The 24,683-nt window shown below is 39.1% G+C and overlaps 1 protein-coding gene across 1 annotated transcript; it reads right to left on the reverse strand.

Annotated features, from left to right (window-relative positions):
* Positions 1–5,322: 5,322 nt before the first annotated feature.
* On the reverse strand, positions 5,323–20,684 carry LOC127368055 (apolipoprotein B-100-like). Its single transcript, XM_051408485.1, has 28 exons — positions 20,568–20,684; positions 20,399–20,425; positions 20,036–20,148; positions 19,813–19,958; positions 19,497–19,644; positions 19,212–19,364; positions 18,904–19,028; positions 18,703–18,788; positions 18,157–18,601; positions 17,957–18,071; positions 17,728–17,874; positions 17,432–17,643; positions 16,980–17,175; positions 16,697–16,876; positions 16,394–16,597; positions 16,129–16,296; positions 15,818–16,023; positions 15,430–15,612; positions 15,193–15,323; positions 14,872–15,082; positions 14,611–14,783; positions 14,233–14,396; positions 14,037–14,146; positions 13,556–13,929; positions 7,283–13,300; positions 7,078–7,189; positions 6,684–6,870; positions 5,323–6,589 (listed from the first exon to the last, which is right to left on the reverse strand). The coding sequence occupies exons 1-28, from the start codon at positions 20,623–20,625 to the stop codon at positions 5,606–5,608; spliced, it is 11,376 nt and encodes a 3,791-aa protein (XP_051264445.1). The 5' UTR covers positions 20,626–20,684; the 3' UTR covers positions 5,323–5,605.
* Positions 20,685–24,683: the final 3,999 nt, after the last annotated feature.

Here is a 24,683-nt window from a genome sequence, read left to right on the forward strand (position 1 = left end):
AAGAAGACAGTCTGCCATTGCATAAGGGTCACAACAGCATGGAGCATAATGATTACAGTATGTAGAAAATATCTCAGTGGGGCTTGGAGCAAATGGCGATAATTAAAAGTTATATTAATGCAATGGGACAATTAAAAGAATAATTAGAAACCTTTGCTCAACTCTTCTTTTGTGGGTTGTTGTGATGTACTTCAAGAATTGAATCAGGGTGGTCACAGAATATAAAATACCCATAGATCATACTGATATCTCTCATAACTATATATACACTTTGTTCTTGACTAATAAATCACATTTTAATTATAAAGTAAATGAATTATGAAACATGTTTTGTAAATATAGCACCACAAAACAATATTGGAGTCAATCCTGGTTGGTACAAACAATTGTTTGGACACTTTCTGTCATATCAAAACATGATCCACAAACATGGATCATTAAAAAAACCTGATGGACTCTTGAGCTCAAGTCAAAGTGTATCTGTTGTGCTGTGAAAGGAGTGACAGCAGAGAGTGGATCAATAGGCTTCAATGCATTAGATGAGGTGGCATTGAATGGTTACAGTGGTCCTCAAAACTGGAAAGGTTTACAGTCTACAAAGGACAAATAGTCAAAAAAGTGGTAAAGGTGGACATTTAAGCAATAAGGGTAACTAATAATGTAAAAAACTGTAAAGTAAAGCAAACATATGTATAAGGTATAAACAACATTATATAACATTACAAACTAGCCTGTAAGGTATAATTGCATCTTACTTGTAATCTGGGTTTGATCTGCTCTTAAACCTTAAATCATTAGTTGGAGCCCGACTCATCATTACTTTTGACGTGCTCAGCAGAATAAACTCACCTCTCAAAGCCCTGGTGATACAGTTTTGTTGATACGATAGGAGTCATAATGACTGGACTTGGTACTGAAATATAGAGTAAGGGCAAGGAAAAGAGATAAAAAAAAACATTAGTCACATTTGAGACTAATGGATTGAAATGAGTATGTTGAGAATCATCATTACTTAATCAAAAACAAAGACATACTCCTTGGATTTGGACCAAAATGTACAAAGTAATCTCATTATAGCTGCCAAGTTCTGTAGTGTTGTTGATTTAAATGGGTTTTAATGGTGCAGACAACATATTAGAAACACCTCTCAGTATGATGCAATACAATGTAACACCATGCAACGTATAGCAATATATAATACTCATGTTAGATTTTTTTATTAAGTATATGAGTTGTGTAGACTGGATTACTTTTTAGCTAGGTGCACCCAATAATATGACATCTGAGTATTTGATAGAGATGAGCTCGTGTTTAATGTGACACTACGTTCACACTGCAAGCCTTTGCGCTCAATTCTGATTTATTGCTCAGATCTGAATTTTGTTGCTTGATTGTTCACATTGCTTTTTAAATGTGGCCCATATCAGAGACCCACAGAGATGAATGTCAGTCTAAAGTGACGTAATTTGAACCACAAATGAATGTGGCCTAAATCAGAACTGAAATGATCTGATTCCAAGTGGTTTGTGCTGTTCACACTGTCATAAAAAAAAAAATCACATCTGAGTAACATATGAGCAAAACAAAACAAGATTTGGGTCATTTTGGCCTGCAGTCTGAATGCGGCCTTTATAGGAAAGAATTACAAACAAAATCTGGTGTCAATTTATGCAGCATCTTCCCACAAAACTGTTAATAGAGGATTATATAAAACAACCTGAGAAACATAGAATACAAAAAGGAATATGATATAAAGACAACACAAAATGAACTAAGAAAACCTAGTAGGACTATAAGTTATTTTTAAGTTAATAATTTTGAATTTACGTAGCAACTTGTGGAGTATCAGGCACTATAAAAGACCTATACCTGAATTAGAAAGGAAATGCATAATAAGCTGTACAATAGGAGTAACTGCCTAATTCGGGGCTGTAATGCTCAGTAACTGTAGCTAACTGTAGCTGAACGTTTTCTTGTATTTCAGTTCAGGTGAGTAGTTGCTTACACCATACTAGTAAACTCAGCACCATTGCTTGTGTGTTGTGTCAAGCTAGCTAAATTGCAGCATCTCCACATGCTAACATCTTACAAATTTTTAATTAATTGTGACGTTGACAGTAAATTAACACTAATTACTTGATGAAACCTTTTCTGGATATTGTCAGATGATTTATTTCTGTGAAGATCAATTTTTTTTTTCAGGTTTATTGAGACAATTGGCATAATGTAATTAATGGTAATTATATATATGTCTGTATTGTATTTTGTGTTGTAATTAAGATGAGGAACTACATAATATGGTGCACCTTACCAGTAATGTTACTGTCTCCAAGTGCTTGCTCATGGTGGGAACTGTTGGGTCTCTGTAAAGAATTAAATAATGAGTACGGTTTGGACCTGAAAGTGAAAGTGTCCTGAGATAACTTTTGTTATGAATTGGGGCTATACAAATAAAATTGTATTGACAAGAATTGAATTGATGGTCAATGTTGGACAGTAACTCATTGCTAGTTATATTACAGTAATAATCGTATTTTCCCATGTACGAGTAGTGTAAATAATTACTAATACATTCAAGTAATAATATTGTCCCTCCCAAAAATAATAAGTAACAACTATATTTTTGTAGGAGGAGGCTAGCTTGGAAGATAGAAACGCTTACATTCAGCAGCTGGAAATATTCCTATTACTTTGATTTTAACAACAACAACACCATTTTGTGGGGAGTACCAGAAAAAGTAATTTAACTAGTAACGTAACATCTGTTGGCAGTAAGTAAAAAGTAAAGTCAAAGTTACTTTTTAAAAGAGTAATGAGTAATACATTACAATTTCACTCATTCATTTGAGTAGCCAGCCCAACAGTACTGATGGTTAAGTTTGCTGCAGTGATGTGATGTAAGGTAGTGAGGTGATTTGTTGTCAGTGTTCAGTTTTCCTGCAGTGAAGACGGACATTAACGTGGATCCAGTAACACAGATGATTTTGACCGGAAGGTGGTTTTTAATGCAGTAACGCTAAGACTACAGAGTGTTACAATATCATCTGTGATATCATTACAGCACCTTAAAGGAAGGCTGTGACAAATAGACACAAAGAGGTGATATTAATTAATAATTTGCTCTGTTCTTTATTTAGAAACCATATTTATTACTAATGTATTGATGTATGAAATGTATGTGATACTAGTTTGGGTTAAGGCTCCATTGTGTCTGAAAAGATTTCTTTTCAAAGTAATCTGCTTGAAAAGTTACAAATGCTAGATCACGCATCATGAGCAATTTGGCATAATCTTAACACCATCATGAATTACATATAGCTGCCGGTATACAAGATTTCAATAAAATGAAAAAGTAAAAAGGTCAAACTAATCTTAAATGACTCTACTTAGCTGTAATCTTTTGCTATAATCTCATCAATATGGATCTAAATCTACCTCCAAATTCAAAATCAAAGTGTCATTAATAGACGAAAGTCTTGTAAACTGTGCATTTTAAGAAAAATATGAATGTTATTACTGTAATTATTCCTGCTATGACCTACAGTATGAAGAAGGTCGATGGGCGTTATACAACCACATTAGAACTGTAATTTCATCAGCTCTGTCCCAATCAGGGAAGTTCCACCAGAACATCTCATGTTTTGACCTGCATGCCTCTCACCCGCACCCTGCATTTGCAGAACTAGGTATTACAAGACTGATGTTGGACAGACTGTTGTGACAGTGTTGACAGGGAGTTTCCAATTGTTGTGGGTTTGTTGCTCAAGGTGCTAAAAAACAGTCTTGTGTCTAAAGTGCCAAATGTGAGGAATGGTCCTGGCCTTAGTGTTGATAAGCTAGAATAACTTTAACATGCTGTTGATAAAGCTGTTGAAAACACAGACAAAAGGTCAACATGTTATCATATTAGTAAATGATGGAGGGCCTGTATACTGTAGTTTGCTTGGCATCAGAAGTGGGAAACTTCCACTCCAATTAAGCTTCAGGAGAGCATCAGATCCCCTGCTTTGGTCGAGGCAGAACGTCCATAGTAGAGAATGTGATAATACTCAAGGAGGCTCCTCCAACACCAAATCAGGGTGTGCAACAGATGGAGCAAAGTAGAGCGTATACATGTTGTTGAGTTATCTTGTTGCTGTTGTCAGTTAATAAATAACTGTACACATCTGCCATATGCGTGTGTGTATGTCTGTTGGAACTTTAAAATTGCATAACTGATAATAAACCAGTAATAGTTGTCCTCTTCAGTGTTGAGCTTCTAGAATTTATCACACATGTTGGGGCTGGCATAGGTTTTAATGTATTGCATAATATTACACAAGAGGAGCTGGAATGCAGTAGGTGAGAAACTTAAGCAAGTCTGCTGAGCAACTCTGGTTTATACTGTATGTGGAAACTTTATTTGAGTACACATTTTATTACTCTGTAATAAATAATAATAATAATAATAATAATAATAATAATAATCAATAATAATCTGTTTTAGGGCAGAGTACAGTACGCTGAGAACATCCCTCTCACTGACTGGTATCTTCTAGTACATTCAGGATCTACTTGATAACATGTTCCAGTACTGGTAAGGACAGGCAGTTATGAATCAAAGGTTTTGAGTTTCTGACAGTGTTCCTCAAAAGTTAAATCACTGATTCAGTTAATCTATTCTTGCATAGACTTTTTTTAATTTAACACTTATTTTATATACAATTATTTTATATAGTACGTAACTATACTGAATGAACCAAACACATGCTGCCACTTTATTTTAACACTTTCAGGCCAGCTGGAACCCAAACACTCGCTCAGTAAACAGTAATCTATTAATCCTAATAAGAACATTTTTTAATATTCTTTAGCTAACAGAAGCTCATGAAATTACAAACTTCAGCATAAGTCAACAAGGCCAAAGCTCATTTTAATTTTAATCTAATTTATTCACCAACACACGCACAGTCATAAAGCATTATAGTTTATACAAAAAAATGTTCCAGTGACCCCGTCTGGTTGCTAATAGAAATTACATCTATGCATCTGCAGGTTTGTTATTGGATCTGTTATTCAGTGTCCAGAGAGCAAATGAGCCAACTTTTAAGTTTTAGACAAATTTGTCAAGCTCTGGTTTCCTGTTTTCATTGGGGTCCATTTAATTACAATATTAGCATTTAAACGTCCTTATATTAAAAACACAATCAGTCAAAAAGAGTAACTTAAACTAATTAAAACTACAACACTGACTCAAACAAGAATATAGAGTATAGCTGCTTAACATTATAAAACGTATTGTCGTAATGTCCATTGGGGGAAAAAAATTACTGCACAACTGTATTCATTAAACACACTTTATTTCACACCACTATCAAACAAAGATATACAAATTAGAATTGCAACAGATATGGTATACAGGTTGTTATATGCACTGTTGTTACATGTAATAGTTTTATGCTCAGCCTCTGTTTTTCCATTTATTTTTGAAAAAAACAGATCATCTAGTATTTGTTTGCCTATTTTTTAAATACATGTTTTGAACACTTACACCTTTATTTTTGGATAATTTAAAGCAGTTTAAATAGTATCATTTAAATATTTTAGCTTACTTGCGAAGGTGGAATCAAATATTAATCTCAAGCTTTCTACCCTTAACCTTTACGTAAGCTCTGTACTGAGCAGGAGCCTGCTGCAGATAGTCAGTAACGGAGTAGTTCAATTGATTCACTACAGATCTGAAAATATCCAGAATGTAATTAAGGGCTCCATTTATATACTCAGTGTCCAAAGCTCTGTTTGCGTACTTGGTGACTGTTTTCATGAAACGTACATATTTGTGATACAAATCATTAAAGTAGACCGCAACAGCATCAAGGACATCAGACTTTAGGGCATTGTCAACGAAGTCCTGAACTTTATCAACATATAATTTTAAGGTGTCACCCAGTTTCTTCAGGAACATGTCTAGACTCTCCAGCTGTTTCAAAACATCCAAAATAGGATTAGGCATTGTCTTTACCCTGTCCCTGATCTCGTCAATTATTTGGGCTCCAGCCATGACATCACCAATGGGCATTGTAACCTGAATTTTACTGATCATGCCAATTACAGCGTTGGAAGCATATTCTACGTTAATGGCCACCAAGCGCATGGCTTTCTCTACCATAGTACTAATTCTGGTGGTCATCTGATTGAGCACCTCAATAAGAGGGCTCATCTCCTCAGAACCAGGCAACTTGACATGGGTCTCCCTCAGGATCTTGATGACAGCATCCAGAAATACCTGAACAGTCTTCTGGTACTGAACAACTGTGTTCCTAAAGAGGATGGACACCTGGCTCAGATGTGGGGCATGGTTATTTGCAATGATGTGGGCCTCTTCGGTATAGTCAATAATAATATTCTTCAGCTGAGCAGCATGTCTGAACAGTTCATATTTCTCAGCAAAGCTAGACAAACAAGAGATGATGGCAGGAAGTCTTTCCTGTAGTCCGCTGACCATGATGTCAGGGACTTCCATGTTGAAGACCATCTTCAGATTAATTCTATCAGCATCTTTGGCAGAAGCTCTGACGGTGATGATATCGACATCCTTCCCAGGATCAGACTGTTTAACAGAAAACAAAACAAAAACCTAAATGATATGTAAATCTTTTGATTAATGTAACTGCTCAAATTTAATAGCAGCACGAAATCCTTACAGCATAACGGCCATAAAACCTGGCATTCATCTGAGATGGGACCCTTCCATGGAGCTGAAGACCCAGGAAGCCGGTGGATGGGACAGAGATTGTGGCACTGATTCCATCTTTGCGGACAGCATAACGCAAGTTCATGTCAGTAAAGGCAGGGCTGTTTATGTCCACATTCAGGGTGAGACGGGAGTCACTGTCGAGACAGGCAGGAAGGTGTATTTTTTTTCGAAATACCAAAGAAGGCAACTTTATCCAAGAAACAGGACTATTTAACAGGAAATAATTATGAGCATATTTTATAATATGGGTTCTTTTCTTTGGATTTAAAGTAAAATGTGTGTGTTTTGGAGTAACTAGTCAAATTACAACTGTCACACACAATACTTATTTAAAGTCTTACCTCAGTGTATGGGAAAGAAGGTGTTGAATGTCCATGGTCAGATCACTATGGGTGAAAACCACCTTCCCAGTCAGGCTCACGCCATCTTGTTCAAAGTTTATGATAATGGAGGCTGTTGGAGCACATTGCCTTTAGTCAAACCTTAAAACTAAACTTTTTTATTTAAGATGCAAAATGTATATATGCTAAAAAAAGAAAAACTTACAGTCCAGGTCATACTCCAAGATGACGATGGCAGAGGTGGCAGAGGACTTAAAGGTGACTTTGAAGACAGGAGCATTTCCCTCAACTTCAGCTGCCAGGTTTGTGGTGTACAGTGGGCTGACAATCTTGACATTGGTTGACATCTTCTGCTTAGCAGCTGTCACTTCAGCAACAGTTTTTTCAAAGATGGTGAACTCACCCAGGCTGCTTGGCTGAGATATATCTATCTCAATATCAGCAGTCAAGGAAGATGCTGGTGCAAAGTCAATGGTGGCTTGGGCAATATGCTTCCCATTGGTGTTAAAGTTGAACAAGTTTGCCTCATTGTTGCCAGTATACTTTAGCACTGCATACACACGGCCCAGGGAGGCTTCAACAGAGAGATTCTCATTTACATCCATGCCAATTACTTTTGTGGTGCCATAGTTAAGCTTGGAATCAGCAATAACCTTGAAGGTGGAGCGTAGGCCATCATTATTCAGATAGAGATTAACCTCATTATCTAGGACTCCCAAAACTAAACAGTCTTCGAGCACTGTGCCATCCATGTTTGCCCTAGTGGATGCCTCCATGGAAACATACTCAAAGGTTCCTTCCATCTTCAGAGTGTGGTCTACCTCAGCCTTTCCAACAGCCTTGATCACAGGGATGTTGAAATCACCCTTCATCCTCAAGGTGGAGGCAGCATTTGGTTTGGTTTTTGTGTCTGCAACCAGATTTTGGTTGGCTTCCAGATTGAGTATAGGGAGAGCAATCTTTGCAACAGTGGCCACAGAGATAGCAGTGTCAAAAGTCTCAGTATTCATACTGATGGTGCTGTCATGAGTGCCTTCCATGTGATGATTTTCAAGGGACAGGGAATTGGCCAACTTTATTCCTCTCTTCAGGGTCAAACTGGTGGTGGCATCAAGTTTGGATTTTAGACCTTCAAACACAGAGGCTGTGGTAGCTCCCAGACGGAAGACAAGATCATCCTCAGCATACATTCCAGCATTGACATTCAGATTGATAATGCCAGACTTGAAAGACAGTTCAGTGATCAGGTTCCCCACAGATGGAATGTGGATTACACCCATCACATCAACCAAGCGGGGAGCTTGGCTCTTCTGATAAACAATCTTAGTGTCCACATCAACAGTCTGCTGAGTGGTAGTCAAAATGTGTTTCAGTCCTGTTTGGTCATACAAGTCAAGATCACTAATAGCTGGAGTGCGTAAGTCAACAAATGGAATTTCAATTTCAGGAATGCTGAGAGGCGTAGTCAGGAAATCAAAGTTTGCTTCCCCTTTTACATCAGTAAGGATGGCAGCCTCTCTCTCATTGTTCTCTGCAGTGAAGTTCCAGAAAAGTTTGTACTGATTAAAATTGGCCAGAGTGACAGTGTTCATATGTTGCTTGTCAGGCCTGAAGGTTGCAGTGTAATCATTCTGCAGATCAATTTTGGCAGTAAGAGCATCATTGAAACTGACCTTGGTGTTTCCCTTATTCTGAAAGCTGAACACAACTTCTCTAGGACAGAGAACAACATCAATCACATTGTATAGGGCTCCATTGACAATACCAATTAAATCTGTGCTATGGGTTGCCTTCAGCTCAAGCTTCATGTCATGCAGATTGGCATTCAGTGATCCCACTAAAAGGCTGTTTTTGATGGTCGGGCCTTCTGCTTCAGAGCGAATATCAAGCTTTAAATGGCTGAACATAACAAAGTCAGCACTCAGGGTCTGTCTCACCTTCAAAATGAGTGTATCTGTGTCACCAAGGAAGGTCAATTTGACTGTACTTGGATTGACCACAATTTGCAAGTCACTCTTGTGGGTACTGTCATGAGAGTTGAAGGTGGAAGAACCCTGATTTCCAACAGTTATTGTAATAGAGGCACCTTCTTGGCGGGCCACAGCTTTTTGAGTTACAGATGTCTCACCAGTGAGGCCCATGATGGGGAGGTTGACTGTATGTTTAAAGGAAGTGTCAATAGTGGCAGATAAACCACCCTTGGTAGCTAAGAAAGCTTCATTTAAAAGCTCAGCATTGTAGGGTGCTGTGGTGGCCTTTACTATGGTCTTGGCTGAAGCCTGGGCTGAGAAGTCATAAAATGTCACAGATGCATGGTGGTCCAACGCAAGAAAATTGTGAGTGAACTTAAGGCTTTCAGCAGCAATAACACGAGGCCCCTTGGCAACAGCAATACGAGCAGTGGAATCCAGGTTAAAGTTAAGGATTTCATAACTGAGAGAGGTGCCTTGGGAAGTCATAAAAGCTATCAACTGAGGAGTCTCATCTACATCAAGAGAGCTCTGGACCTCAGCAGCATTCCTAACAGTGTAGATGGGGGAGTTGACTTTTATCTCATAACTCAGTTTACCAAATCCTGGAATAATGATCCCACTAGGAATGGCTGGCAGGTAAAATGTTGGGAGTTGGAGAGTATTAACAAGTTTCTCCGATGGAACATGAGGAAGACTGGGAAAGGAAAACTCAGATACTGTAATCTCAGGAAGTGAAAACTCAGGCAGGGCAGGAAGATATATAGTTAGTTCTCCAAACGAAGCACCCATATCAAACATCTTCATCTCAAAGTTGAGAACAAAATCAATCAAATCAATGATTCTCTGTTTAATGTCATTAGTTGAGATAGTGGTGGCTTGCACAGTGTGGAAACCCAAGATAGTAAACTCAGGGATGTCCAGCTGTGATGGGATTTCAAACTGGTGTAGCTGATCGATGCTGAACTTCATGGAAGGCATAACAAGATCAGTGAGAGGAATGGTGAAGGATGGCATGTTTAGCTCAGCTTTCTTCAGTTCAGTAATAAGCCCCTCGATGATCTGCAATATCTCACTGACAATTTTTTGCTGAGGTGCCACCTTCTTAATGATCTCAATTATACTGGTGCACATGTCCGTGGCAATAGTTATGAACTCTGAATAGAACTTTCTTAGTAACTGCAGGTAAGAGGTAATTTCAGCATTGACATCCAGTTTAGCAAATTCTTGCTTTATAATTTCAGCAAATCCTTTCAGATTATTTAACACAACTTGGTCAAAGAATTCCTTCACAAGTTCTGCAATTTTAATTTCTCTAAGTTGTTCCACATGACCCCTAACAGAGGATAAGATCAAGTTGGCAAAATCTCTTGTTGCGTCAAATTTCTGAGGGATTTCAAGAGCCTTGATCAGGTCATTCACATGAGTAGTGTACTCAGCTATCATTTGATTGGTATGATCCACAAAGTCATTATAGTCAAATGACTTACATTTCTCCTCAATAATGCTAATATATACATTGAACTGTGAAATTATATCCTTAACCTCAGTTGTTTTTAAGTAATTGATAGCACCCTGGAATACTTCCATAAATTTAGTAGGGATGTGTGCGTCCTTCACCATCTTGGCTACAGTCCTGATGGTGTCCTCAATTCTGAACTGCTTGATGAGCTCCACAACCTTTTCCAAAACCGCTTGGACCTTTCTCTCAGCCTCAAACTTCATAATCAGCTCTCTCATTTTAACATAAAATGCATTGATCTTTCCTAGGATGTCGAGGTCCTGAATCATTTCCCTAATATAATCTGTTATATCACTGAAAATCTCTGTGGGAATCTGACTCACTAGTTCCTCGATGTGAGCTCTAAAGTTGATCGATGAAATGTACCTCTTCAACTCAGCAGCAAATGTCTGCATGTCAAAGGTCTCAATTGTTTGTTTCATGTTACTCACAATTCTCTGCAGCTTAGCCATGATTTCATACTTGGCATCAATATCACACAACAATGCAATGCTGCTGCCCTTCAGTTTTTCCAGGTCAATCTGCTGGATCACCTCCCTTATGGTATCAATCACATACACAACCACAGCCTTGATGTCATACTCCTCATTAATGGCATTCAGCAGTTGCTGGATTTTCTGAATGAGGGTTTCAGGCAGAGTGCCACTAACAATAATCTCCTTCATCATACCAGCAAAGTGCTGGACGTAAACAGTAAGATCAGCCAGCAATGTCTCAACAGTAACCTTCAGGTTTCTCAAAGAGGCTTCCACATCCTCCATAGAGATGACATATTCTTGGGTAAAATCACTGAAATACTGCTTCAGCTGAATTAGTTTGTCTTCTATATTCAGTTGAGAAAAAAGGTCACTTGCATGCTGAAGAAGAGCCTCAAGTTTAGCTATGATGTCCTCATTGTTAACATGGTTTTGCACTGCCTCTGCAACTTGTACAAATAGCCCCTTCATGCTTTCCAAGAAAGAAGAAAGACTTTCAATCATAGGGAACTGAATTATGTGACTATTTGAGCTCTTGTCATACCTGAGGAACCCAGAGATGGCAAATTCCTGGTTGTCTGTGGAGTCTGTGTTGAGGATATTTGTGAGGATGGAGCCAGAAACCTCAATTCCAGTTCTCTCATCAGTGTTGTAAACACTTATGTCCTGACTTAAAATGTGGTCATTCATTTTAGACTTCATTCTAAAACTGGTCTTCTGCTCTATGGGTGACAGAACAGTATCAACGTTGTTGTCAATAATTGTCTCAAGGGTAAAACTGTTATGTAGTTGCTGAGTTACTGATGCTCTGTATTCATGTGAGCTAGCAAAAGCCAGGGGTTGTGCTCTAAGGAGGAACTTGCCATAGAGCTGGCCACTGTGCTTTCCATACATGGTCAGGTCTCCATCAGCATTGAAGACGGCATCAAGGTTAAAATCAAAAGGCACAATACTGCAACGGATGGTGTGGTCAAAGCGCAATGGCTGAGAGTTGAAGCGAGCATCATTGGTGAGTCTGGCAGCAAGACCAACAACCTCAAGCTCTGTGTTGTGGCTCATGTGAGTTCCAAAGACTTTTCCAGTGGTGCTACACTTTGCATTCGCAGTCATTTCAGCATAATTTACTTGATATGTGTGCTTGATCTCTTCCTCACCATAGATGGTTTTCAGGCTTCCAGTCAGGTCCATCTTGTACAGCTCTGCCTGCAGCTGAGCCTCATGATTGACATTTGCCGCCAGAAGTTTCAAGTTGTTGTTAACATTTGCAGAGGCAGTGTAGGGCTTCAGGTCGATGGTGATATCATGAGTGTAGGAAGCATACTCACTTGCAGTGGCTTCAGCCTTTGAGGTGAAGTCAAAGCTAGAGAGAGTAATGGTCAAAGTATTGGCATTATCAACCATCATGTCACGCATCGCAGCCTTGTTAGTGATGGATAGAGTAGCTCTTGAAGCATCAAGCCCAGCATCAAAGGTGTTTTCCAAGGCAAGGGGGCTCTGGAGGGTGTTTGTTCCACTTGTGGTCATACCATCCTTGTTCATTTTCAGTGTAGCTTTGTGAATAGCCTCATTCTCAAGGAGCTTCACAGTGGCATCACTGTTTACAGCCAGACCATTAACATCAAGAGAGGCAGTCAGCAGAGAGTAAACACGGTTTTCAGAGTGATCTGCATTTGTCTCCATTCTCATGACAACTTCACCAGCACCAACAGAGGCTTCAGCCTGGTTGCGGATCTTCATACAAAGAGCAAGGGCATTTGCATCATATTTCAGTGACAACTTGCTGTCTTTGAAGGAAAGCTCAGCAACATGGGTCACGATGTCTTCAAATGCGTTGGTGTTAGACACAACAGAGAATTCCCCATTGGCAAGGGTTGCTGCAATTGTGTTCTGGGCCTGAATAATAGTGGAGTCAATCTGAACAGTAGAATCGATCTTTGCCTCTGGCCTGAATGGAAAGATGCTGAATGACTGGGTCGAAATGGTCTTGCCATACATGGGTCCAGCCTTGAACATTCCCTCAAAGTTGCTATCAGCAGATATTTCTTCAGTGTTGATTCCAGACATACCAGTGTGCTCTAGAGCAATATTGAGACCAAATGGGCTTGTGGCTTCAATCTTGCTGCTTGATCTCAAGTTGATTTTGTCTGAGATTGTTACATCCTCAACAATACTAATACTGGCTTCAATGAATTTGTGTGCCAAAGAGCTTTTCAACTGGGCCTTGATGGAATCAGTGGTGGTCAACATTCCAGAGCCTAAATAAAACAACAAAAGAAGAAAATAAGATTGATAACTGATAATTGATTCCTTTTTAACAAATATACAAAATAAATTAAAAATATGTCAACAATGTAACATTTTAGCTGAACATTAGTCACATTGTCGTTCTGTCAGTGGAATTCAAAACCTGATAACTGTTCTACCAAGAACAAAGAACTAACCATTTAACTGTGAGTTAAGGATAACAATGTAGCAAATTCTAAATTAATGAATGATATTTTAGGAAATACCTTCAATCTTTATTGAGAGGATGTCAAGTGGGGAGGTTCCTTTCACATCAAACTTAGCTGAGTAGCTTGGTGTCTCCACCACATCTTTGCCAGCTGCCATTGAGGCCTCTATGTTGTATAGGTTACTCCTTATTAGAGATGAAAGCTCAGCTTTGCCAAAATGAGGAATAGACAGAGTAAGGCTCTCAGGTACAACAAGCTCTGGGATGGGAATCTCCATGGAGACAATCTCCAGTCCAAACTGGCGTAGAGACATGCGAGGTGTGGTCAAAGCTGGTGGGAAGTTAAGCTCTTCTGTTGACTTTCCTCCAAGAGGGAGAGGGATAGCGATGGTGAAACGCTCATTTTTGAAATGGTAGACAGCCTTTGCCTCACTGTTATAAACAAACAAACAAACAAACAAATAAACAAACAAAACAATTAATAATCTTTCAATAATAAAATGTTTTATATATTTATTACTGATTTCTTTCAGACTTACGTATTAAAGAACAGTTTCTCTGGCAGTGAAACCTCAGGAATATCAGGCACTCTGAAGCTCTGAATGTAAGGGATCTCAACAGCGTAGCTTTCAATGTGGTTGTTTGTTGCCTAAAGAATAAGCAATGTATGTTTTATGAATTTCAAATCAAAGAAGATCTGTCAGTCTAAATAACTGTAAAATCAGAGATTCTTACCTCCACAAATGCCTTGAAAATTTGACAGATTGTCATGTCAGTCTCCCCTACCCGCATGTCAAGAACATCATTACCATACTTTTTAATCTTGTCAGTGTATGGAAGAATGTCCAAGATCTCAGAGTCCACATCTGACTTAAATTCAACCTCAATCTTGCTGGTATCTGTAAAGAAAATGTTGAAAAGAATGCTGATGCATTAGAAAAAAATTTTTAATGCTCAGACTAGGTTTTGGTTCAAATACAGTTTTTTACTAAATCCTTTCCATCCATTGGGACTAGATGATCTGGACCAACCAGTTATGACCCAGTCTACAGTGAAAATATGTAGGCATCTAAGAAGTCAGAAAAGTCAATGGTAACTGGAAACTTATATTACCATATTTCATTGAGATTTTCTGCTCAGAAGTAGTTTCCAAGAACTTGATTTCACTCTTGAGCTCCAGTTCCAACTCTTCATCACGCTTCATGTTAGCTGTGACGGTGGCATCAGCATTGACTGAGGGGACAAGAAGTTGGACTTGCAGCATACCTTCCTTCATGGCCTTCAGACTGAAAAATGTAAGAGTGAGTTAGCATACTCTCAATTATGAGGGTGTCATTAGTGTTATATCATGAGGAATTACGGTTGATTCCTTACTTGGCACGACCAACCAGGGAGAGCTGAGGAATGTTCTTGTTTATGAAGTCAAGAGAGATGGAGTGAGTTCCTTTGCCCTTGGTGTTTCCATCAACCACACCCAACCTGAGTCCAGCCTCCACATCATAGTCAGGGATCTGGACGTCAGCTGTGATGACATTCTTCCTTCTGTTATATTTCATGATTGCTCTCGCTTCAGTGGGCTCTGCACCTGTTGTTGGCCAACCAATTGATTAATATTACATAACTCCATTAAACTTAAGAGCTTTTTCAAATTGAGTGAGTGATAAATCAAAAATATTTTTCTGTACTGTACATTACCTTCAGCTCTCAGAATAAACTTCACAGAGTCAACCTTCTGCCGGCCCCCTTCTCCCTCTCTGAGGAGCTCGTAGGCAACAGTGGCTGTGTACTCAGTGACTTCACCAGTAGGGTGGAGCTCCACAGCGAATCTATTCAGATAAATCAATTAGCCAAAATTCATAGGCAAATCATTTATTTTATCATTTATAAAATTCAGCACAATAAATTCCTGGTGGTTAAGAAGGTTTTGCTCACTTGCTGTCTCCAGTGAAGGGGAAGTAGGGGGATGTCTTCTGCGAGAAAGCATCAGTGTACTGCAGAGCAGTGCAGTATTTCATTCCAGCAAAGACGGGAGTGCACTCATTGACATCAACCATGTCCATCACCATAGGGGGAATTGTCTTCACTTCTGATCCAGTCACTGCCACCAGGGTGTTTCTATGTATGAAAGTTGCAAGGATACCAGTACAAAATGTAAAATTCTGTAAAATGTTTGTTTAGGGCCAAGTACATGTAACTACACCTGGAATATCTTCCAGTCTAACATTTGTCATATTCTATGTAGGGAGGAACTCCTCATATTCTTTAATTACAAGTAAGTGTAGCTATTTGTAAATAAAGAGATAAGTGGCTAAGGACTTACGTCATTTTTATGAGTTTTGTAGGACTCATTGGAGCAGGGATGGTCAACTTGACATTATCGCGTCCCATGGAGATCTTTGCACTGATTCCACTTTCATGGAAGATGTTGGTGTGCATCTCTAATCCAGAGTTGACATATTCAGGGATGTGGGAGCCAACCTGAGTTACAAACTCAATGCCAGCAGAGGGCATGAAGGTAACTTCACTCTGTGGAAGCAAAATAGACTTAGGTTAATAGTGTGTAATCGAAAAAAACATGCACTCGGTTGTCTGTAAAACAATTTTTTTCAAAGACTTCTATAGATAAGATACCATGTCAGGAGCAATCTTGAATCCACCCTTGATGCCAGGGGTGAAAGTACCAGACAGTGCAATCCTCAGAGGCACACCAGTGACAGTAGGCAGGAAGAATTCATTGTCCATGAAGATGTAGTGGGCAAAGATTGTGTTGTCAGCCTTGGTCATCAGTGACCGCATTAGCTGTGGCACAAAAAACATAAAAATTCAGATGTTAATCAAATGATAAACTAATTAAATCTTTCATACTTTAAATTGTTTTACATCAGGTTTTATTTACTTCAGTAGGGAACAACTTGAACATGTTGTCAATCATCATGGCAGCGGAGTAGGACATCTCTGTGATTTCATTGGTCCTCAGATATCCCAGCTCATTTCCTAAAAACCTCAAGTAAACCATTGCCTTTGGAGATTGCGTGGTCTTCAGTTCCTTCACCAGTTTATTGAGGTTGCGCCCAATCTCCCTCATCAAGTTCTGGGAGGCCTATAAATGTCCATACTGTATTAGTAAATTCATCGAAATACAACCTCATGATTACTAATCAGATACATTAATATACATAAAACAGATTGGTCTGAGTACCTGTCTCTTCATCCTGTCCTTCTTCAGAGAAGGCAGCATGTTCTGCAGGATCTCATTGACTCTGAGAGGCATGTTATCAGAGACAAAGTACATTGTCTTCAGGGTAGTATCAGGGAAGAATCCATTCTTTCCAAACAGGGCCTCAACAGTTGGCTCAAATCCTTTGCCTTCCATACCAACCTGTAATGGCGAAATATGTATCACTTACAAGCAGGACTCTAGATTGTCTTCTTTAATTGGTCTAATAGTTCAATTTTCATTAAATATAGCTCAAAATGTTTACCTCCATCATATCAATCTCATAGCCAAATGCCTTCAGAGTCATTTCAAGCATGGCCTCCTTGGGCAGGTAACTGGTACCCTCAAAGATCATGTTGCCTTCCACAGATCCGATCTTGTAATTGCGAGAGAACTTGGTGGGGTCCATAATGGGCCCGATCTCATGACCCTGCAGGGCATCACGAATCTTCTGTCTCAATCTGTGGAGATTACATGTTTTTTTATAGTTAAACAACTGATGGTAATAAAATCGGGATACCTACTAACTATCTTATATTGTATAACAAATAAAAAAATATCTACACATATAGCAACTTGCAACTGCTTTTTACTTACTTACTTTACATTTAAACAAGTGATGGGGATAAAATCGGGATACCTACTAACCATCAACCATGTAGTGTATAACAAATTAAAAAATATCTACACATATAGTTGCAATTGCTTTTTACTTACTCTTGAGTCTCTGGCACAGTTGAGGACAAAATGTTGGTAATGTGGGAAATCACAAAGCTCTTGACTTGTTGGTCCTGCTCATTGGGCAAAGCATTAGCCAGCTGGGCCAGTTCAGTGGGCTGGGGGTCCTTCATAAGTACCAGATATGCAGCAATGCGCTTTTGCATTGGGCTTGCACTGTCCAAAAGCACTTGCATGATAACTTCTCTGTTCTGTGACCAAACAAGATCAACAGAATTAGCATACAGTAGAATTCTTCAAATAATGTGTCAAACCTTTGAAATAATTTGACTTGCCTCCTCAGGGACTGTAGTCAGCCTGTACACTTGAATGGCAGCCTGCTGGACAGCCGGGGAAGCTGCAGGTTGGTTCACACACTGGATGACAGCGCCTCTGAGTGCAGGACCAGCAAGTACCAGAGCTGGAGCCATGTTTCCAATAACCTAGAATCAAAGGACACATCAATAATCTTCTTATTGGTGTTGCTAGTCATTTAAATTTGGATCTACAGGGAAGGTTACCCACTCTCAGGGTCATGAAAGTGTTGTCCTTGTCACCAGAACAGTCACCCAGCTGGGCAGCCATGAACTCAGCAATGGAGTAAATCTCAGGGATCAGTTTACCTTCAGCTTTGTACAACCTGTTTAAGAGGAAAAAAAATCTGAAGTTCATTTGAAACAAAGGGGAATAAAGTGAATAAATAAATTGTTGTTAACTTCACTCACCTCTTGACAACATTGCTCAGGGCATACATGATGGGCTTGCTGGGCTTGTATTTGGCCATCTCAAGCATGTCATTGATCAGGAGAGCAGAGGGATTGGACACAAGTCCCAGAGCAAAAACTGTAGCATCAACCTCGAGTGAAGAGCTGTCATAAGTCCTGAGGATCTGCATGATGGCACTGCTGCACTCAGGTGTTCCACACTGGGCCAGAACCTGGTAGGTCAGGACACGGGACACGGCAAGAGCCTCAGGAATGGCAGGACTCAGGGTCTCAGTTTTCATTCCACGGACCATGGTGACAAGCTTGTGGAAGAGGTGGGCCCTCCTCTCGCCTTCAGTCTCAGGCAGAGTTGCCAGTTCTCTCAGAAGGTTTAGACCTGCATCTTTATCTTGGACAACACTCCTGTCCTCGACAACCTCCATGTGAAGACCCTTGACAATGTCACCTATGATACACAAGCAAGATTGTTATAATGCGTTAATTTTACCAGTAGTGTCAAAACAAAAACAACAAATCGAAACAATACAAATTAAATAAAGGACTTACTGCGATCAAAGACTCTTTCATTGTGAGGAGAAACCTGAATCAGAGTCAGTTCTTGCTTTCCAACATTGGTAACTCCATATTCTCCCCTGTGGAGAGGCAACGCAAGGTTAAACATACTGCGTATCTACTGCACAAGACATATCAGTATGTACACTTACATAATGGATCATTTTATAGAGTCTAGTACAAGGTTTAACTTACTTGTGTGAGAAGGGAATGAGGATGTGGTTCTCAGTGCAGGATCCAGAGGTCATGTGTTTCTTCTCATTATCGAACTTGTAGTTGCAGGTCTGTGAGCTTCTGACCAGCTGGGCAAGAGGGTAGTGCTGAAAGACAAAGACCTCAGCTGTAATGTTCTTGTATAATGATTTTAACAATGCTTAGGGTACTTGGGGTGGTTTGTTCTTACACTACAGTGCAAAGACATTACAGAATCAGATTTTTTTTTTTTTTACAGTTATGGGACTTTTGTTTGATCTTGTGTCAGTGAAGTTGCTCGGATATCTTACCATGCCAGAGATAAGTGCCAAGGGGCTGGTGTGATCTCTCATGGGGATGAATTTGTCACACTTGGACAGATCCCTGGTGAGGCTGATGTCTGTTGCAATGCCGTCTCTAGAGTTTATGGAGTAATCCGTCTTGCACATGCCGTGGATAGTGGGCTGAAATTAATGTGAACACAGAAATCATTTTATTGCCATTGCAATTTTTATTGTGTTTGAAAAGAACATTTCTGACAGGAGTAACTGAAAAGAGTTTAATTTTTAGCATACAATAATAAGTATGAGACTTACCATATTCTTATTCTTGTCTTCTTCCGGCAAAGGCACAGCCAGGGCGGAGATGATACCCCTTTTGATGTTCAGGATGGTTGTTTTCTCACCATCCTCAGGGTACAGTTTCACATTATACACACCATCAACCACAACCTTCAGAGGATATCTGCAGAAAATGTGAGACTTTTACTCTTAAATCTTACAGAATATGTTATATTGCATAATGTGAGTTAATACTACTAGATGTGTCATTCAAAGGTGGGGTCAGTCATCCTTGAGAAAGATAGTTGATTGCTGACCCCACCTTTAACAGAAAACGTTTGATGTAATGTACCTCTCCATTTCAGCTGCAAAGTCATCTGAGCTGGGTGCAGGACTGAACACGGGGTTGTTTTCTGCGTCCATGTCGACCACCTCACTCAGGCTACAGCCAGTGGTGCGGACGATGAAACTACAAGTCTGAGGTACTTCAATTTCAACCTGTTTTAAAAGATTATTTTAGCTTTTGCCTGCTAGATATAATGTAGAGTGACTTGTACCTTGACAGTGACATGTACCTTGCAAGTGGCTTTAGGTCCATTCCTGTGATGTGAAGCACCATTGATTCCGTTCAAGGATTCTGCTTCGTACAGGTATTCATACTTGTGGTAGGCTTTGTACCTCTGGTTTACTTGTAGAGAAGATAATAATTTTACATTATTTTACATCAATATGCTACTGTGAGAAAGTGAGAAGGTTTGATTTGGCAATTCAGTCATGATTTAAAAAGTGCTGTATGGATAAGACATGAAAGTGTTTTATACAGAAATATTAGGAAAAAATACTATATATGTGTAGTATCAAAGTCCAGTCTACTGTACATTTCTTGAACAGTGAATTAGTGAATTACATAATTAACATAGAAAAGTACTGGAACTTACTCAGGCAGGTTGCATGTTCTTGAGCATCTGTAGAGACAATCATAAGAAAATGAAATGCAAAACCTTGTTTCATCCTGCAGACAATTTTACTTAAAAAAGAGATCCGTTTTCACATTGATTTTTATTTGTAATTCTATTGTATAGTATATCAAAATTTAAAAATACTTACAAGTCAAAGTAACTGTGATTAGGAGTAGTGAAAGAAAGAGCTTTGAGTCCCCCATCATGGGCTCTGTGCAACTCTCCCCTTTGTGCTCCTGTGGCGAGTACTCAGATGAGACTGAGGCCTAAACCTCCTCACTGGCCTTTTATACCAAAAGTGTTCCATATGGAGGGTAGGTGGGAATTACATAGAGTACAGTATCAGCTCCAAAGTCCACTCTATATGTATGTGTGGAAGGACAAAGGCAACTAGTTTCATGAAACTTTTGTTGAATATGAGTTTTAGAATCTGTATTTTTGTGCAGAAATGTTTGAACACACTGAAGTAGTATTGTGCATAAGAAAAAAAGGCATTTTAAAATGTTAAAGTATAATAATATAACACCAATATTATCTTGTTCTTGCTTCTTAGGTCACACATCAGTTAATAGTTGTGAGTTTATTAATACTTGCAGGTTTTCAAATGTCTCATTATAGTGAATGCTTAAGAGATACCTTTTTAAAGGTTTATGTTAAAATTACATCTTCTTGGGCCCCCTGGTAACTCACCTGGTAACGCTTGCGCCCTATGTAGAAAGGTCCCAGGTTTGATTCCAACCCGCAGCTCTTTGCTGCATGTCACCCCCGTCTCTCTCCCCACTCTTGTGTCACTCTGCAGCTATCACTATCACATTAAGGCAATAAAAGCCCTAGAAAATAATCTTACAAAATAAAACAAATTACATCTCAAGCAGCACATTTCAGTCTACTTCTAAGTACATTTGCATGGGATACAGTCCCATGATATTATGGCTTCTATAACTTATCTCAGCATTAAACATAATTGAAACCCAATTCTCAATATTACACTTTCAGTATTAAAGATTTAAAACATTCCCTGCATTTTCAATTTGTCAATTTTACTTGGTGTATGAACTTCAAAACCATAAATTGCATAATAATACAGTGTGTGCTCATTCAAAAGCACAACCCACAAAAACTGTGGAGTTGTGCCTCCTAGCCACTGATAAGGGGTTATAACACTGAACTTGAACAGTTTGTTATCAAGCTCTTGTCAAAGGAGCATTGGACTACAGTCTCTGTCCGCTGTATAGGCATGATGTTGCACACATACAATCACGCTTTATATTCTTGGAACTGGTTATCTTTTTTGGATAGAAATATCCTTATCATAAGATACTTGAACCCATACCAAAGGTATAGTTAAATAAGGTATGGCTCTTCTAGAGATGCAAATAATATACAAAACATCACACAAATCTTGTATTAGCATAGGCATTTGAGACATTTTTGCATTCTAAAAAAAGCATTCAATCAGGTATTTATTTATTTTTGATTGATGGGGTCCTGCATGAACACAGCCTTTTCTGCTAGTTTGGACAATTCTGAGAGCTTTTGTCCTAATCTTTCTTACTGTTTTAAGTGGGTTGGGGCTGAGTTGGAAAAAGGTGATGTCATGTATTTCTGAGCACCAATCAATATGTAGCAACACTGAACAAAATTATGTGCTGACAGTTGTTTGCTGTCAGTCAGATTTGTTAACGTCTAAACAGTACTGAGCAGATTAGCTCACATTTTAAAAACTCTAAGGTCTAAAATATATTATTTTTATATAAATTCTGGAGAGGTAAGGTGAGGTACAGTTTATTTTTTTGGTTAGTTTGTTTTTTATTTGTTTATGTAGTAGGAGTAAAACATTAATGTGATGTGTTTCTGTTATGTTTTTTCTGTTGTCCAGCTGGGTCAGTGACCTGTGTTCATTTCTTTATGAAAATACATCTTTTTGTTCATTTATGGCACATCATAAAAGGCAATTGTATTTGCCATCTATACAAGTTTTGTAAAAAAACTGACTGAACTAAAATGATCCAAGTTGAAATTTTGTCATGAAACATATTTCAGCACAAAAGAATCAGCAAACTCACATAAATCACATTCCTTCAACTTAGTTTCAGTCCATATCTTTCCCCTGGTCATACAACCTGCAGTCGCTCTGTGCCCCACCATATGAGCCTATATTGGTTTGACAAATGACAACCACTAGATGGCAATGACAACAATGATCATTAGTCTTTGCTTGCTCTATCCTGGAAGGGCAACAGACTACTTTAAAGCTTCCCTGTGAAGTTTTCTTGTTAACAACCAAACATTATGTTTACATTGAGTGTTCCTCACCAAAATGTTTTGTGTTCATCCTTGATGTCTAACAAACGTGTCAAGTGCATTTCCTTCCAAACAGAACATTTGCAAAGCAGATTTTTTGTTACAATTCTGAGGTTGAACCCAAAAGCAGACTGAGACTGGAAGTAGTGAACACAAGGTCTTCATTTCTTTGGTGCGAAGATAGGTGATCTGGAAGCTGGCTGGAGTCTGGGGTTTGGGTCCAGGGGTGAAGGTGGTAGAGGTGTGGAGAGCTGGCAGACAGGAGAATCTGGTGGCAGAGGAAACCGTTTTAAGAATTTGGTAGCAGGCTGGCAAACAAAAGACTACACTGGCAACAAGTTCAAAGGAGCTAATGCGCGGCACACAACATACTGTGTGTGTGGTGCAACGATCCGGCAGGGACTGGATGTCAGTCAGGCTTCTTATAGTGGTGAGGTGCAGTCTTGATTGAAGGCAGGTGTGCTTGATTGTGGGTGTCCAGCACGTGAGTGGAGACAGAGAGAGAGAGGGCAAGGGGGCTCTCTACATGAAGGGCCAGGGTTGCCTCCACTTGCTGAGGAGACTGAGGTCCTTCGGAGTGTGCAGGGCTCTCCTCAGGACTTTTTATGACTCTGTGGTGGCTTCAGCCATCTTCTATGCTGTGGTCTGCTGGAGAGAGGGCAGTATGAACAGGGACAGGAAAAGACTCAATAAACTGATCAGGAGAGTGAGCTCCGTCCTGGACTGTCCTCTGGACTCCAGAGGAAGTGGGTGAGAAGAGGATGTTAGTTAAGCTCCTCTCACCCCCTACATGACACTGTGGGGTCCCTTAGTAGGTTCCACAGGTCTTTTATCCCTGCCGCTGTCAGACTCTATAACACCTGATCATGTTGTAGTTTCTGTTTTCAAATTACCACCATACCATAGCTTTTACCACTCACCATAGCTTTTTTATCTGTATTCGTCTGTATTTCACTCAAATGTTGCTGTGACAAGTGAATTTCCCCGTTGTGGGATTAATAAAGTAATCTATAACTATATATATATAACATAACAAGCAGACAGACAAACTCAACAAGCACACCTCACTCACACCAAGGTAGAAAACAAAACCACACAATTACACAATCACAGGGCAGGAGTCATGACATTTTTAGTAGTATTTTGAATCCAACATTTTTTACATCAATTTTTTCTTGCACATTAACCTTGTGAGGCAGCTTGCCTAGTGAGATCATGAAATCATAAGATCATATAAGAATCCATCTAGGCTTCAATCTATGTGTTTGTGGCCAAACTACATGGTACCAGACCAATTTGTGTCTGTTGGGTCTCCTGAGTCCTGAGATAACCTTTGTTATGATTGGTCCTATACAAATTAAATTGAATTGAATTGAATTGAATTGAATTGATGGTCAATGTTGGACAGTAACTCATTACTAGTTATATCACTGTAATAACATTACTTTCCCAAGTAACTAGTAGTGTAACTAATTACTAATTACCCCACCAAAAAATAATTAGCAACAACTTCATTTTTGTAGGAGGAAGCTAGCTTGGAAGATAGAAACGCTTACATTCAGCAGCTGGAATTATTCCTATTACTTTGTTTTAAAACAACAACAACTGGATTTTAATTGTAAGTCTGTATTTTGGTTAGAAAGGCCACAATTGCCAATTTTGTGGGGAGTAACAGAAAAGTAATATAACTAGTAGTGTAACTACTGTTGGCAGGAAGTAATAAGTAAAGTAACAGTTACTTTTGAAAACGGTGTCCTGAGATTAATTTTGCTATGAATTGGCGCTATACAAATAAAACTGAATTGAACTGAAATTGCATTGAGAGGAAAAACTGGGGTTGGCACATATAAGTTAGCAGATGCTGCTAACATTAATTATATCGGAACTGGAAAGTATTTCTCCTTGTAAAGAAAAGCAGAGAATGGCACTAACTCTCGATGGAAAAGATGTTTTATCTCGT

This window comes from Dicentrarchus labrax, unplaced genomic scaffold (genome assembly GCF_905237075.1).
Source record: "Dicentrarchus labrax unplaced genomic scaffold, dlabrax2021, whole genome shotgun sequence".
In the NCBI taxonomy this organism is placed as follows: domain Eukaryota; kingdom Metazoa; phylum Chordata; class Actinopteri; family Moronidae; genus Dicentrarchus; species Dicentrarchus labrax.